The 17,597-nt window shown below is 38.5% G+C and overlaps 3 protein-coding genes across 4 annotated transcripts in view; 2 read left to right on the forward strand and 1 right to left on the reverse strand.

The window, feature by feature from the left end:
• The window catches only part of asap2a (ArfGAP with SH3 domain, ankyrin repeat and PH domain 2a), an 80,270-nt gene extending 72,151 nt beyond the window's left edge, over positions 1-8,119 (forward strand). For both annotated transcript variants that reach the window (XM_077240054.1, XM_077240055.1), the window contains exons 23-28: positions 1,213-1,359; positions 3,538-3,658; positions 4,042-4,127; positions 4,225-4,301; positions 4,461-4,574; positions 5,548-8,119. In XM_077240054.1, the coding sequence (XP_077096169.1) occupies positions 1,213-1,359; positions 3,538-3,658; positions 4,042-4,127; positions 4,225-4,301; positions 4,461-4,574; positions 5,548-5,622 (620 nt within the window). In that variant the 3' untranslated portion in view covers positions 5,623-8,119. The remainder of the gene's footprint in view (positions 1-1,212; positions 1,360-3,537; positions 3,659-4,041; positions 4,128-4,224; positions 4,302-4,460; positions 4,575-5,547) is intronic.
• A 201-nt stretch (positions 8,120-8,320) lies between these two features.
• itgb1bp1 (integrin beta 1 binding protein 1) lies at positions 8,321-15,160 on the reverse strand. Its single transcript, XM_077240062.1, has 7 exons — positions 15,006-15,160; positions 13,067-13,196; positions 12,604-12,682; positions 12,366-12,496; positions 11,420-11,512; positions 11,039-11,188; positions 8,321-8,928 (listed from the first exon to the last, which is right to left on the reverse strand). The coding sequence occupies exons 2-7, from the start codon at positions 13,136-13,138 to the stop codon at positions 8,857-8,859; spliced, it is 597 nt and encodes a 198-aa protein (XP_077096177.1). The 5' UTR covers positions 13,139-13,196; positions 15,006-15,160; the 3' UTR covers positions 8,321-8,856.
• Positions 15,161-15,420: 260 nt separating this feature from the next.
• On the forward strand, positions 15,421-17,564 carry iah1 (isoamyl acetate hydrolyzing esterase 1 (putative)). The gene is made up of 6 exons (XM_077240061.1): positions 15,421-15,721; positions 15,791-15,843; positions 15,929-16,071; positions 16,157-16,318; positions 16,949-17,070; positions 17,153-17,564. The coding sequence occupies exons 1-6, from the start codon at positions 15,659-15,661 to the stop codon at positions 17,324-17,326; spliced, it is 717 nt and encodes a 238-aa protein (XP_077096176.1). The 5' UTR covers positions 15,421-15,658; the 3' UTR covers positions 17,327-17,564.
• The last annotated feature ends 33 nt before the right edge of the window (positions 17,565-17,597 follow it).

The raw sequence follows: 17,597 nt of genomic DNA on the forward strand, positions 1-17,597 counted from the left end.
TGAGTAACAACGCAGGTTAAGTGTGTGTGTGTGTGTGTGTGTGTGTGTGTGTGTGTGTGTGTGTGTGTGTGTGTGTGTCGCATAAGCTGTCTTTCTGCTGCTTGCAAATGGACTCTTTTGAGGAGACAGTGGATTTCTATTAATTTGTTGCCCTGATTGCACGCACTATACGCGAATACACTGCAGACTCACTCTTGCTCGTATCCAGGGTAAATCTTCATCTCTTACGTGTGTTTTATTTAACAAGATACATCATAATCGGCTAAAACGCATGCGCAGGACACTTTACTTCCTGAACAAGTGCGCACCCGAGTCTGTGTTGCTTTCACATGCACGCGAACCGCAGCACGGTTCGGGAGCAACCGAACTGAGACCACCTCCTCCAGGTTGTCTCGGGTTCGGGACCCAGTGCGCACCCGGGTTCACATGACAGCGTTCACATTAGCGATTTTTCATGCGAACCGTGCCCCGTTCCGAACTAAACTGCCAGTGTGAAAGCCCCCTAAGATCTTTGAGTTCAGCTCATGAAAAATGGTGGCAAAAACAAAAGTGTTGCGTTTTATAATTTTTTTCAGTGTAAAATGTCTAGCATACATTTTAACTACTTCAACTCCTTTTTTTTTAAATCATTGCTGGATCCACATTGTTAATATTTATAATTGTAAATGAAAAATATACTAAACGTATACAAAAAGCAAATGATTTGATCACATTTAGGCCTCAACTGGCTGCTGTATTTTTAGCCTCACAAATGTCAGGTCTTAAAATGGCAGAAATCTCTTTGACATGTTCTTGAATTCTCACCCTCACCCAGTTACACTGCAGAGCTCCATGGGAACGGCCATGTGAAGATTCTGACCTATATGTGTGCTCCCAAAGTCTCTGGACAGGGAGCCGTTATGAGCTGAAACGCTGTGCGTCTTTCAAACGCTGGGCGGTAGATTAGTGGAATTTGTCTGTTAGAGTTTCACTTGGATAAAAAAAAGACACTGATTTCTGTTTTAGAACAAGATGAGTGAGGTTTTGAAGAGAACCCCATGGTTTTTCACAATGAGCGGTTTTCTTAAATACACTAATGAAATTAGATGCATAATGGATCTCTGCAGGTCTGGAGCAGGACCAAAGTCCAGAAAAAGAGTTAACAAAAGCGCTATCCTCTCTTTTCATCTCTCATTTAATCTTTTTTTTCGTCTTTTCTTCTCCTTTCCACAGTACAGCCGTCTGGTCCTGCAGGAATGGCTCAGGGATCGCCCGGTTGGAAGCCTGGCTCCCTAGATCTGACCGGCAGGCAGAGATCTTCCTCTGACCCCCCCAACATGCACCCCCCAGCGCCCCCCTTACGGGTCACATCCACTTCCCGTGAGTTGGCTGTACATGAATGAGTGGATGAACTTTTGCTCGAGGCAGAGCATTTCTGTTTCACTTGGTGCTTTGTGTTAAGATTAGATTTGAGTCAGATTGTTCTTTTATTGATCCTGGATTAGCTGGTTGTGATGTCATGGCGGTGTCTAAACGTATGAATATTAATTAGGTTATGCTGTGTTTGTGAGTTTAGTTTGTCTAATCACATAGCCTAATTGATATTCATGAATCAATACCAGATATCAGGCTTCAAAAATTCTGGTTGTTTTCTGATTTCCAAAAACAACTTCAGGACAAGCTCACTTTTATTCTCTTTCATTCAATTCATGTCTGTTCGGGGATTTAAAGATCAGTATATGCTCAGATCTGTCTTTTTGTTATCTTAATTCAGGGTCAAAAAGTTACTTTTATCTGTTTGAAATTGCATGAGATATTGAATTTTTTTCTTTTAAAGTAAAGACTTATAAAAGCCAATTTAATATCAAAATATTTTAAATGTTTTATTATTTATATATCATTATTATTACAGTGACACTAGTTATGACAGCTATACATAAACTATGTTTTAAACTAAAAAAAGCCTATTTAGGACCATTTAATATCAGTATATTTTAAATGTTTATATTTTTGTTATCATTAATATTATTATAGGGAACACACACACACATATATATATATATATATATATATATATATATATATATATATATATAATTTATTTAATTGTAATCATGTTTAGCTTTATGAAATTAATCAACTATACATAAACTATATAAAAACTACAAAGCCAACAAGTATACTTAATATTAGTATGTTTAAGTTGTATATATTTACCCATGTAACTGGTTTTGTGTCCAGGGTCACATATTATAAAATTTGGATTTCATACATTCATTTCTTATTCAAACAAAATCATGACATCCAGCCTTCTCCTCCCTTCCTCTTTCATCCTCATCACATTTTCATGTACAGTACAAAGAACATAAAAAAATGTAGGATGTTGGAAAATAACAATGTCTTTTCTGTTAACCAAATGCTTTTTAATCTTCGCTATTGCTTCAATGCAAATGAACAAGCATAGCTATTTGTTGCGTAGTGACGTGTATGTTCAAGTAAGCCAGATATGTGCAGATTCTGCGCAATACGCTGTATTTAATATATCATGATGACTCACGAGTTGAGTATTTGCGCTAAATCTGCGCAGATTTGGTTTACACAAGGGGGTAATCCATCAGCCAGAAACTGAAGCCTCCCTGGGAGCCGCCATTGTAGCAGAACTTCACCTGCTGTTAGCATTCCATTGACTCTCATTCATTTTGGCGTCACTTTCACAGCGAATAACTTTACATCTGAGGCGTCTAAAGACTTAATTTGTCCATTATTTATTTCTAAAGAAACACGACAATGTATTAAAGGCTCCATTACTTTGTATCTTGCATTATGGCCCCGTAGAACCCGTTTTTGTAAATATAGGTTAATGATTGCGTCATGACCACTCTCTGTCGCACAGTAGAGAAATTACCGTATAGACAGGAGGAGAAGCTCGCAGGCAATCTTTTACTGTCTATGAGGCAATCGGGGAGACATAGAGGCATAAAGTCAAGGGAGAAGCCCATAGATAGAGAGTCCATAAAAGCAACAGGACAAAATATTTCAACATCTTTTTTGAGGAATTGGAAATAATAAGGTGATTTCAGATTTGTCTTGGCACAGCTACTAGAAGATTTACAACTGTCAGACAGGTTGCTCACGTCACATCTACATCGTCAAGCTCAGTTTGAGCCTGCGCAGTCGCTCAGCCATCAGGAAGTGAGTGCTTCTAATCGGCTTCACGTTTCTCCGTTGAAATCAAGGGGGTCGCTGTGTCCCTTTCTTTTACTATCTATGGGTTTACACGAATTTCCCCAGCAAAGTGAGTAAACGTAATAAGTAACCCGCCAAATTGACTAGTGATTTGAAATCATTACCTATCAGTTTATTTTTAACCTCATTTGGCAGGTGTTATTTTAAAACCGTGTGTTTGTGTGTATGTATGTATGTATGTGTATATACCAATATTGTCAAACATAAAATATTTTAACCTCTGTGCTTTTTTTAATTTTTTTAAGTAATTGTGAGCCGTTTATGTTTAACATGATGTTTAACATAATGGCATCTATTTGATGGTCTCTACAGTTCTTGTGCCCACTGGTGCTCCCCCTCCTATGGCTAAAACTGCCAGTATGATGGAGGCCAAGAATATACAACCCAAACCTGGACACGGTCCTCCTGGTCAGAACATCAACCGGGCTACAAGGTCAGAATACTAAATAACCCATGACCACATGCACACACATATGCCCTCTACTCTGACAGTCCTGCCCTATAGGACAACACAGACTCATTATAGCCGCGGTTAGCCGCTAGTCCTTGAGTGGAACTTTCTCCAGTGTTTGGTGAGTCTGCATCCTGTAAAAGGTGAGCGTGTCCTTATCTGGAGGCAGAGGTGGAAAATGCCCATAGGGAACTGCTGATTTACCAGGTCATTAATTCCTATTCAAGTCCTCATTCACGCACACAGTGCCAGAGGACGACACAAGTAGGACACTCATCTGAGCATGACCTGAGTCTAAATATCGTTACTTTTAGTACTCAATATTACAAGAACTGAACACAGTCTCTTCTTTTTGTTGGTTGTAGCACGGACAAAACCTTCAGTAAAAGCACACTGATCCGCTCTGGATCCATCGAGAGACCAGGTAGATGTCAGAGAAACCATGTTAACTGTAAGTTGATCGTTTTAATAAATGGCTTGCGGCCATTATTGTATTGAAAAGGCAATTCTGACAGTGATGTAATTTCCTGTTTTTGTTTGTTAAACAGCTAAAGTTCCTGGAGGTCCCCAAAACACCATTGGTCAAACTCTGCCCGCTACCCACATGCCCAGGAAAACCTACCTGGTATGTTTAACCACAAGAGGAAATTCCAGACATGTGAATCAAGTGAATTCATGATGGATACCGCCTAATATGCCATATTTACATAACATACTTACTGTGTATGAGATACTAAGTGACATGTTCTTGTGTTTCCAAACCTGATTGGTGTGTGGCAAGCAGAAGCCGAAGCGTGTGAAGGCCATGTATAATTGTGTGGCTGATAATCCAGACGAACTGACGTTCTCTGAGGGAGAGGTCATCGTGGTGGATGGTGAGGAGGACCAGGAGTGGTGGGTGAGTATCCTGACTGCTGCACACTAGACTTCATCTCTATGTAGATGACTCGCTTTATACAGTAGCAGTGGTATGAGAGAGAGAACCAGAGAAGAAAAGTGAGTTTACTGTATTTCCCTTTCTATTACTGGCTGGTTGTTAATAAGTAAACTCACTGAGGGCCGCGGTCTGGTTCAGTGTCTCTTGCTGGAAAACAAATAGCTGGTCTGTATTCAGCCAATCGCCTTCGTTTCCACTGGCTGTGTTTAGTCATTCATTCTCCATGGAGGCTCATCAATGGTAAAGCCAAATCCCCAACTCTCTGTGTTCCTGTGTAACTTCAGTGGTATTTACTTAATGTGTTTCAGTGGGTTCAAAGTGCATTTCCACCTCATTTGTTGTTTTTTCCCTTAATTATTACATGTAGCATTGCACATTTTTATTACTCAGATCAACACTAATATAATTTGTGTAATAAAACTCTGTAAAAACTCAGTTTTTTTGGTTGTTGTTGTTCAATTTGTTTTGTGAAAAAGCAAAAACGTGAAAAAAATAATTTATCCAGGGTTATCTTAGTATTATTTATATACCATTATGGTATTTATTACAATTTTGAAATTATTTTATTTTATTATTTCAGTAGTTTCATGTGCTTTTTTCATTTTTATTCGTTTTTTTTAAACTGTCTAGCTTTCATTTTTATTTGATATTTTGCTTTATTTTTTATTGTAGTACTTCAACTTTTCAACATTTCTAATTATCAAATTAAGTTTTTTTAAGTTTACGTATTTCATATAATATTGATAATTTTATTTTAGCCTTATTTCCATTAACAAAAATCATTTAAAATATTTTTCAGGTAATAATTACAAGACTGTTTAAATCAGCTTTATCTGTTGTATTGGTATAATGACCCAGAAAAAAAGCCAATCTCTCAGCACTGTTTGCTAATTTAGGAACATTTCTAACACATTTTCTGTTGATTGTTTTGCAGCTGGGCCACATTGAGGGAGAGCCAATGAGAAGAGGCGCGTTTCCTGTGACATTCGTGCAATTCATTATGGACTGAAGGGCCGGAGATCACAGACACTGACCTGGACGGATGAACGGCACTTCTCTGTGTACTCACTAACCATCATCATCATCATCATCATCATCGCTATTCCCTTTGTCATGAAGCTTGTGTCCTCACTGAGCTTCCACTAATCCCTGCTCTCACCTGGCTTGAGCAGTCACTGGAATATAACAGCTTCCTGGGCTTTGGATTTTTCTTTAGTTTTTAAGTTTGTGGCCTAGATATGTTGCAGAACGACAGTTTGTTGCAATAAATGCACTTTTGACTTAATTTATCATGACCACAATGCTGAGAAGAATGTCACCAAGGTGAAGGTTTTAGTCCGAGATCATTCACATCCTTATTCCTTTTAGACACAATAAATAGCGTAAGGTTTTGAAGTACAATACACATTATCTGTGAATATAGTGTCATTTGCCCACATTCCATGTCTGGCAAGGAAAGGCAGAAGGATAATCTGAGAATCACTGACTTTTGAGGACTCGGTTGGGAAAGATAGCTTCGTCAATGGTGCTAAGCCAGGAATATGCTACGAGAACCGTCTGCTCTAGGAGGGGGAGCTCCGATGTCCCCATTTTCACACTACCTGCCCCAGTGCTGAGTGTATAAATAGGCACTCCACCGCTCACACCTGGGAAATATCTGAAGTGCACTGTGGATGAGAGAGATGGAGAAACAGACAGACATGAGAGCGCTTTTGTTCAGGTTAAGGGACTGGGAACAGGATGACTGAATGAAAGAAATCTTGACTCTGTACCTGCCGAGTGTTGAGCGCTGTGACGGTCTTCGTGAACATTCGCTGGCCTCCAGGCAGAGGAAAGGAGCCGGTGAAGAGCATCAAGAAGGTTTATTTCTGTACAGATATTTATAATTCTGAGCTGTCCTTCTGTGGTCTTGATTTAGATGCTCTTATTGATTTTAATGATCTTTTGCAGACCTTCCTTCAGTGTGTTGGCAGACTGCAGTTTGCCTTGAGAGGCCTGTGGAACGCTGTCATTTCTCAACTGGTTCGTGCTTTCTTAAAGCGATAGACCAAAAATGAAAATTCTGTCATTAAATCACCCTCATGTTTTTTCAAACTGTGCAAAAGAACATGAACTGCAGAATGTGCAGAGTGGTTTTTCAAAATGGGGACTGTTAATGTTAGGCACTGTAAAAGTGGTCCATAAGATTCATTTGCTATATTCAAAGTCTTTCGAAGCCCTACTGTAACTGTGTGGAAAAGACCAATATTTAAAGGGAAATTCTGTCATTATTTACTTATCCTCATGTTGTTCCAAACCTGTGTACCTTACTTTCTTCTGTGCAACACAAAAGAAGATATTTTGAAGAACATGGGAATTTCTCAAAATAACTCCTTTTGTGTTTCACAGAAAAAAAGTCATACAGGTTTGGATTGGATAGACATTGTTATTCACTAAAAATCAAACCTGCCTCGACATGAAAAACCAATGACATCCAACTTGACACGAGTCATATTTGAAACAATTTAATTTGTCTGTTGTAGTCAACATATGGGTTTAGTGTACTTGGAATGCAGTGCATGTGTCATATGGACTACATTTACAATTTTTGTCTTTTTTTGAAGCTTGACAGGTTTATCGCCATTATGGAAGAAGTACTCTTGACATTCTTCAAAATTGTTCCTGGCTAGATAGAAAGTCATACAGGTTTAAAATGGCATGAAGGTGAGCAAATGATGACAGTATTTTCATTTTTGGGTGAACTAACGCTTTAAGAAGCTCTTACCTTCCTTCAGTGTGTAGAACATGAACATACACTAAATAGTGTTTTCAGCTTGAGAGTACTAAAACCTGGTCATTTAACAGATTCCAAGGTGTCAGTTTGAGATATGAATTATATGTATTTCCACCAACCAGGATGTGCCCTGAATCTCCCAGCTTTGGTTTGGACAGATGGGTGTTCCCTGTACCAGTAATAACTCGGCATCTCTTTTTTTCTCTAGCGCTAATTGTATTCCAGGGGAAATTAAAATCTCTCATGTCATATTTCCCTCACAACACTTCTCTTAATCCTTTCTAAAGCTTTGAAATGCTCATCCATCAGTAATTGTGTGCAGGAGCGTTTTTAATGTCATGAGTGTTTGATGTGGTTGCAGAGCAACTTAATAGAGTGTGTTATGTAACTTTTAATTACAGTCATGTTAGTCTTGATTGAGCTCGGACCAGAGTGACCTGTACTTCAGGCAGTGACGGGATGTAATTATCCTGCATTCAGCTCAATGTATACGGACGGCACCTGGCCGGCTGCGATTGTAAATAAATATAGACTTTGCTTTGTGCATATTTAATTGTAAACAGAGAGCTAATGATAATGACTGGCGTTTTGTTAGATAAGACTGTTACAGTACACTTTTAACTAAGATGAAAACAACCTCTATTCATCCGTTTACCATAAACGTCATTGTTGCTAATATATAAATATATGCATATATGTACAAATAAATGGGAAAACTGGAATCAAAACAAAACATGAATTGATTTCTTGTTCATGTGTTGCATTATTCAGGTAGATTAGTGAAACTGCCAGATAAAAAGACAATAACCTCGTGAAGGGGGATGTTTTTGAATTGAAGATTAATCATTTGAAAACAGAGGTCCATAACTCAATAGGTTAAAGAGCACTGCCATCTATTGGGGATGAGGAAAAAAACATGAGAAGAAACTCCAAATTACATTCGCATTGATTTATTGTACCGTATTAACTGATCCGATCCCACTTGGACCAAGACACTGGAGGATGACAGAAGAAGGGCATGTTCAGAAGTGCAGGGGGTTTGGGTTTTACAGCATATTTGTGTTCCACTGACATTAATGTACCATGCTTAACACAAATCCCACTACAGCCCAAGAAATCACGGATTCCCTGGCCCACAGTGAGAAATGTGCTCTGAGGTTGATGTATATTTACATTAAATAAGATTAAATTAGGTTACAAAAATAGACGCAGCCCGAACTTGGACTTTTGGGTTGGGGTGGGGCTGTTAGGAGAAGAGGATGCTGGGTCTAATGAAAATGGTGTAAACGTGGTTGAGATGGCTGCCCTTTCATACTGAACAAAGACTGAACCGCTGTACTAACATTAATCAAAGTGAGACAAATTCCAGCATATCTGTTTAAAAAGGGCACCTTCCACAAACAGACTGACTTCCTCCTCCTGCTGAAGAAACCAGTGAGGGTGGAAGAACAGGAGCGTTCCCAGCAGTCCTCAGGACTTCTCTGAGGCCAGAGCACAGTCGAAAGAGGTGGACAGGACTTTACAGATGGCCTGGGCTTGTTCCTGCAGAGCAGAAAAAATATGTGTTAAGAGTTTTCAATATACACTACCATTCAAAAGTTTGCGGACAGTAAGGATTTTTTGAAAGAGAAATTAATTTATCAAAGAATTCTGAATAAAGTACCATCAAAAATATTAAAGTGCCCCATTATGCTATTTTAAAGTGTTAAATGTTGTTTTGGAGTCTCTTACAACAGGTTTACATGCATCAAAGGTCAAAAAACTGTTTCATTTCCTCATAATATACATTTTCACATCACCACATTTCAATGATTCTCACATGACTCGTCAGATGAACCAAACGCTCTAAATCACTCCTTTCCGTGAGCTACTCTGCTCTGATTGGCCAGACAGCTCAGTCTGTTGTGATTGGTTTACCACGTACTACCGTACAGCGCGCGCATCGATAACAAAAACTCGAGCAGGAAGTTTCTCAGTGATACATTATGAGATGTTGCAACTGTAATTCCTCACATGTCCATCAACAAACTGATTATTTTACATGTACTAATTTATTTACCGAGTATTTTTATAATATACTGCAGTGATCACGTGGAAACTGAATCAATAACAGTGCATGTATGCAATGTAAACATTAGGCGAGCTCTAGCGTGAATGACTGATGTAATATAAAAAATTCTCCATGCTTAATCTTTACTCAAAGTAGTGAGAATGACAGACAATCAGCATTAATAGACAGTCATAGGTACTAGTGGCCCACAACTGATTAGCAGAAGTATTAATAAATTGAGTTACCCAGTTAGCAGGAGACCTACATAATATAAAACTCAAAACTAAGTATTTTGAACACCATCTTTCAAGAGCAAGCGGTTTGCGAATCCTGCATTGAACTCCGAGATTTGAGAAGCAGTCGTCAGTAAAATAAAGGGAACAGTAAAAGTTTAGAGTAAAAGTTAAATTATACTGCTGTGGTATCGTGGTAAAGATGAATTTCAACCTCTGATTCTTCACATGCTTGTCCTTGGGCAGTGAAAAAAAAAAAACTGGCTTTACCTTCACATTGTAGAGCACAGCGTCTTCTCGACATGAGACAGCTGCAGGTTTGAGTTTCAAGTTTTCCCTAGTGTCTGCACAATACATGGGCGGGCAATATGCTAATGTTTCGTCTTGACGTCACAAAGAAACGGCTTATGACTCATTTAAAAAACGATTAATTTAATTGACTCAGAGTCGACTCTTACTTTTGAAAGACCATACATTTATATGGTGCAATTTCAGATTTAAAATTTGCAGGAGGTTTTCATTCACGAAGAGCTATGTTACACACTGCATGAAAGGTCATTTTCAAAAATCCATAATAGGGGCCTTTTAAAGCTAGGGTAGGGTGACACTTTTTGTAGACAGTAGACAAACAGTCACTGAGCACCTCAAACAAACAGCAGCCACCTTTAACATTTTCTTCAGGAACCAAAACAACGAGCTTATGCAGCGTTCATGCCATGTCATAACCGCAATTAAGAGATGCCAACCTGTGACGTTTTACTCAGAGCCGTTCACATCCTCAGACTCCGTTCATGTGTTTCTATGGCAGCTCTGTCAATGGTGAAATGAATCAGCAGCAGTCAGGTGGTACAGTAAGTCAGAGCTCTAAGTTGTTTACATTCATTATAACTGTAATGTTAAGTGCTTTGAGTCATGAGGTTGTTTAACGCCGCCACCTCGTCACAGACTGATCTGGCTGTGCACGTTCATGTGTTTCGGAGGAGGTATGGCTTTGGGGACGCTCTGAAGGGTGCTTTTTTTTAAAGCTAGCTTGCTATTGCTAGCCTCCCCGAAATTGTCTACCCAAGCTTTGAGCTGTTGAACTGTTTTCAACACTGATAATTAAGAAATGTTTCTAGAGCACCAAATCAGCATATTAAAAGATTTCTGAAGGATAATGTGACACTGAAGACTGGAGCAATGATGCTGAAAATTCAGCTTTGCATCACAGGAATTAATTTTAAATAAAGTAGCTTTTTGTTCTAATAAAATGATGGTTACTTCAATTAAAAAAAAAAATACATACATAAATAATGAAATACTAAATATTTCTGCTACATTATCAGATCTTTATATGCTCTCAGAAACACTTCCTGTATTAAGGTCTTACCGCATTGCTGCACTGATACACCCAGATGCTGCAGTCATGTTGCTTGGCATCAGTGGTCTTCAGTGCGAGCAGGCTCTTTCCAGCACCCAGACCATCATCATAGCAAAGCATACGCACAATCAGGTATAGCGGGTGACGGTGAAGCACATCCTGAGAAAACAGAGAATCAATAACATATCAGATACCCAGCCATGCCATTACACTGAAATCATGTATTTCATAGTGGTGTAGATAGATGTTCGGTTTCAAGACATGCAGGTCCTCATTATTTTGTGAACATGAATTTCAAGCTTCTCTCAACATGCTCTTTTATTTCGTGTAAAAAGAAAAAGAGGCAAATCTCTCATATTAACGGTTAACAATGACATTGAGTCAACTCACACACTGGTCTAATGAGGCCACTTTAACTCCATACTTGGACACTGCCAGAATCATTTCCTCATCTCCAGGCACAAACGGCAGTTTTCCGTCTTGCTTTAAAGTGAATACATGAGATTAGGTTTTTAAACAGCTTCAGACAGACGACAAAAAAAAAAAGTACTATAACTGTATATATATATATACTGTATATTTTATACAGTTCGCTAGATTAGAGGTCTGAGAAGATTTCTGAGAAACACTGTTGAAAGTCGATCAGACCAGCGCCACAACAAAATTGTAGCCAATCAGCAGCAGGGGGCGCGCCCATTCATTATGGGGGAGGAGAGAGAGTGAGCAAGAGGGAGATTTGAGTGTAAAAACAATATAGAGATATAGAGAATATAGAGATTGCAAAAGAGAAAAGGTCAGGAATATCACTGAAAATACAAGGTTTTTGATCAGGCAAGAGTTTTAGGACCTGTGGGAATATTGGAAAAGCTTTCCATCACAGGACAGACCGAAGGCCTGAAAATTGACGCCAAGGATGAATTTTTTCAGCTCCATACGTAGAATGGTGTAACATTGGTTTTGATATGTTTCACAGAACCAAGATATGCTGCTGTATTGTAAACTACAGTAACAGGACCGTTTTGAGTGTCATTGTTTGTCTGAAGCTGGTGTGCTGCTGGTGACTATCAACATACTCTTGCTTGTACATAGTCTTGTGTACTGTATTCATTTTTTGTTCATCCTTGTCATTTGTTTGTCATCTTTGCTTTATTTTTTCGTAAAGAATTATTTTGCTTTGCGTCAGCTTGAATAAAGAGACCTCCACTCTTGCATTGAGTGTTGGTGCATTTTGGGGGCGGAGCAATTTGGGTTGATTTCAAATATCAACAGTGTTTCTCAGAAATCGCTTACTGCACCTTTAAGGGGGGTTACATCTTCCCCTTCTGTAGATCCTTACCTGAGCTGCATCAATGAAGTTGATCAGGTCTAGAGGCTCCTGCAGGGTTTTACTCATCTTAAACTGCAGCTTCTCGATGGCTCCCACATACTTGACTCTGAACTCAGCACACGTGTCAGACACCGCGTTACCTGAAGGGTCAACAAGGCCAGGAACTCTTACTGAAAAATACTCAAAAATATACTCTTACTCAAAAATATACACGCCTGAGTTTCTACAGGTTTCATTGAGGACTAACCTGAGCTCTTGGTGGAGTCTGTATCAAGACTGGCGACGGTGCTTGACCTAGACAGGCCTCCCAAACTGGAATCTACTGACTGAAAAAAGGGAAATTACAGTTTATAATGAACTTTGTGGAATACAGAACTCAATTGACAATTGCTGAATCCCAATTCACTCTTTTATAAATTATTAGGTACCAAATCATAGCATATTGCACTTTTTTAATAAGGATTTTTGTAGTATGAATCCATGCATGCCTTTTGAGCTAATAATGGCCAAGACTGCACTCTCTGTTATGAAGGTGCCATTTTTTTATATTGTAGTACAGGCATACTGGGTCAATTCATACTTAAGAAAGTATGTCATTTAGCATAACTAATGCATTATGTGCTTTCTATACCTAGCAGAAATGTGCACATGGAGATTCAGCCAACATGGCTGTTTATGCATGTGTACTTGATTACTTCTGGTGAACTGACCTTGCTTTTAGTGCTGATCTCACTGCTCTGGGAGCTGCTGCTGCTGTGGCGCTTCTTGCCTTTCCGAAACATCCTTCACCATGACGCTAGTGCTGCAGTTCTCCAGCTTACCAGCAGATGACAGCAGAGTCTGTGGAGATTTATCAGCTTTAGCGCCATTTAAAAGTAGACTATGCAGTTTTTTAAAAAATAAACACAATTTAAATAATTGGTCAAAAAATCATCAATCCTTGTTCCAAAACAGGAGAGGAGAGTCTGCTGGCAAAAAGAGAACATGACAGAGCTTGTAATAAAACAAGAATCAAACTTTGGCCTGGCTTTTCGGAGATGGCGAGAACTGAGGGATTTGAAACGTTGTAAAAGCAACACGGAGATGCTGTTTTTATTACTCAACAGGTGAGTAAAGTATTTTATTAAACAAGATAAATTGCCATATGTAGCTCTCTAACAGAGTTCAAGCATTGTAAAGCATTATCTATTGTGAAGGGTCATTTCATTATGGTTGTTGTAGTGCTGTGCTGCTATTTTCAATGAAGTGTCTATTAATGGGTGTATAACTACAGTAACGTCTTCTGCTAGTTAGCCTGAGATTCTTTCAATCTAAACTGGTTATCTATCTTAAACCTCGTAGTAAATGTCATATTCATCTGCACAAGCACAACCAAAACAATGTCCTTCCACAAAATGCATGTAGTTTTGTTACATTAATTTAAAGGTTTTTTTAATCAAAATCATACCCGTAGTTGTTTCCTGTAAAGCTGGTACTAATATTTAATGAATTTACACCCAATAGTGTACATATGACTCTAACACTGAAGAGAAAGTGCAATATGTAGACAATAAAATATTTTAGATGAGACTATAATTAGAATTAAACAGATAAATAAAGATAAACCACAAAACATTTTAATGACTTTCCAGGCCTTGAAATCAAAAAATAATTTTTGATAAAAATAATTCTCATTATTTGGTAATGGAACCAGATTTGAGAGATTTATTAAAAAAAACATACAAGCAAATTAATTTATAATTATATAATTTACTTATGAAAATATATATTTTAATAAAATTTAGGGATATTCACAGGTGGAATTTGACCCTTATTTAAAGAACCATTTATGACCTTTTACCTTTGGATTTTCCGCATGTTATGTAGCTTTAAACATATATTTATATATTTTTTATATCTATGGACTAAATTGACATCAATATCTATATTTTTACATAGTATTTTCCAGAGTCTTATACATATACTAAACATTTAGATACATACTGTATATAGGAAAGTTTTCTGGTTAAAATGTCGTAATATTGTTTAATTATAACATGATACTGTAAGTATCAAAATATCCATTAATGTGTTGGTAAGTTTGATTCATTCCAATGAATCAGTTCATTTCAATTAATTGTTTTATGATATTTATTCACACTCAACAATGACTTCGAACCAAATAACTATGAGTCAAGAAGTAACGTTAGCGTCTCAGCGTAATGAACAATTAACAAGGTTCCTTAGTTACGTAGTATTTCTGCTCAGATTATACACTTATTACTACATATCAATACTGCCTTTATACGAGTTTAAGAAACAACATGGACAAACATGTTCTCGGGGTTCGAGATGAGCCCACGCCCCTATAAAACAATGGTGCCAAACTTTGGATAACTTTCTTGTATCTACAGAGATGCGTTCGGCTCGCGCACGAGCTCAAGGTGTGTGATTACTAGAAGGCACGAGCTCTCCGCGAGCACGTTGTTAATGAAAACCCTTTGAAAAATAACGGAACCCCGTTGCTAGGATAAACATTCAGCAGCACCCCTGACCCACGTCTAACTTGACTAATGCAAACGCAAAAGGGCTGTTATTTGTTCATTTATAGGCACCTCTATAAATAACTATGGAGAATATGAACTTGGTAAACAAGCACACTGGGCATACCTCTATTTTGAGCTCACTATGCAGCAGTGTAGGGCTGTAATAATTATTAATATGGTTCATCAAAGCGGCGGTCGGTAGCGTGCTCTCTCTCTCTCTCTCTGCTTTGGCGAGACGTACGTTGACAGTTCACTTCCTGTACGGCTCCACCCTGCACCTCTTAAAGGGGACGCACGCTAGTAGGAATATCAACTTACTTCTACTTACTAAAAATACTGCACATACTAATATTTTTAAGTAGTAAGAGGCTAATTAATAAAAAATGGACAGAACATCACATTACTAATTATAGGCTGTATTAATTAATTAATTAATTAATGCATTCATTCATTCATTCATTTATACATTCATAAATAGGTGGCTATGCTTAGAATGGAGGGAATAACACAGTAGTAACTGTAAGCTGTATTATTTATTTACTTATTAAACAGTAAGCAGTTGTTCTGAAGACAGCTATCGACTCGCGTGTCTTTGAAAGCAGTCACGCGCTTCTACTGTGACACAGTTCAGTGAACGAGAAAGGATTCAGTACGTGAAGAAAATGATTCAAAGATTTGAACTCCGAATCATTTACGAACGAGACACCGCTAAGGCTTTGCTGCTTCTTGCTCGCAGTCTTGTGGGGAATTATAAAGTCGTCAGGTGTTGCTGTTACTATGTCGACACTGAAGAAAGTTGTATGGCCCCAAATCATTCTCTTTGGCGACTCTATAACACAGGTAACATTTTGGGACACTGTGCCGTTTGAGTTTTGATACTTGCTGTAACATGTATTGTTTTTGTTTCAGTTTGCCTTTCAAGCGAACGGATGGGGATGTGAAATATCTCATAAACTCGAGAGGTAGAGAGTTCATGACAGCACACGGACGCATTGTAAGTTATTCACCGGCGCAGCGGATGATTTTATCATTTCTTTAATTTATTAGAAAATGCGACGTGGTAAACAGGGGCTTGTCGGGATACAACACGAGGTGGGCTAAGATTGTGCTTCCTCGCATTGTGCCCATTTCTGATGCTCCTATTGCGGCTGTGACTGTTTTCTTTGGCGCTAATGATTGTGCTTTGGAAGGTAAGACTATGTCACGTGTGTTGTGCATCATTGCTAAACAACAGCGGCGGGATGTAGGAGACTTACAATAGTTTTTTTTCTACAGACAAGAACCCCGCGCAGCACGTGCCTCTCCAGGAGTTCTCCGAGAATTTGAAGGACATTGTCAGATATCTGGTGTCTATTGGAGTGTCCAGTGACAAGATCATCTTCATCACACCACCACCACTGCAAGAAGCCGCCTGGGAGAAAGAGTGCTTGCTTAAAGGTGACACACCCCCTGACTTTAGTTCGTGTTCAATACTAGTGTACTGCATACTGGACACTACTGCTTTGCAGTAAATTCAGTGCTTTGCATTGTGGGGTACAGTGTACTGTTGTACACTTAACAAATGTAGACAGTGATGTATACGTATTCTACAAAACCGTCAACTCTACTTCCAAAAATTAATAATAAAGAATGTGAACCAGGTGTTTTAGCTGTAAACGGAATAATATATTCTATTGTAATTGTACAACAACTGTCAAAACGTTTTCTAGTTTTATTTCTAAATGGTGAAAAAGGTCATTCATTTGGTCATTCATCCACTTATTTTAATACTGACCTGGAAATATCAGCCACATTTTTAGGATCCGTTTCTCGAATTATGTAATTGGAACCAGTTAATACATTTTCCTCGAATCTTGTACGGTATTAAAAATGCAAAATATCCAGATCACATGCAAAACATATGCAACTTGTATCGCTGCATATTGTATGCCGTTTCTCATACTATTTTTAAAAATATATATTTGGCTGTATAGACTGTGTAGCAAGCAGTAATCTAATATTCAATTACAAAGATAGCCTCAGTCTCTCTCACACACACACACACACGTTGATTATGATTTTCATCAGGTTCAGCTTTGAATCGGTTGAACTCTGTGGCTGGTCAGTATGCGCAGGCCTGCGTTCAGGCTGCAGGACAGTCTGGTGTGGATGTTCTGGATCTCTGGACACTCATGCAAAAAGATGGACAGGTAACACACATGCAGGCACATACTGTTGTGAATGAACATGTATAAACTTATCGAATATAAACAAATGCAATTTCCCCCTCAGGATTTCACAGCGTATCTTTCGGATGGACTGCATCTTTCTGATAAAGGAAACCAGTTTGTGGCAGAGCATTTATGGACACTTCTTGAGAGGCGAGTGGCTGACTTGCCCTTCATTCTGCCTTACTGGGGGGATGTGGACCCAAAATGCCCTGAGAGCAGCCTACTGTGTGATTAAACCTCAGGTCACATGATGCACAGCGGATGAAATACCATTCAGTTCCTGTGGTTTAAATTAGAACATTTTTGGATACACTAATCATAAATGGTTGAAGGACCAGCCGCCAGCCCTATTTGCAAACAAGGAGTCTTTTGAGTTACCCAAGCAAGTTAAATGACAAATGTCACAGATTATATTTGATGTTCTGCCAAAAAATATTCAGATTTTTGAAGTATTAAAGTTTTGGTGAGGCCAATTGATTTACTGGCGTACACAGACACACACACAC

The sequence above is a fragment of the Siphateles boraxobius genome, unplaced genomic scaffold, assembly GCF_051911475.1.
Source record: "Siphateles boraxobius isolate OS27281-9 unplaced genomic scaffold, OSU_SipBor_1 22, whole genome shotgun sequence".
NCBI classification, from domain to species: Eukaryota; Metazoa; Chordata; class Actinopteri; order Cypriniformes; family Leuciscidae; genus Siphateles; species Siphateles boraxobius.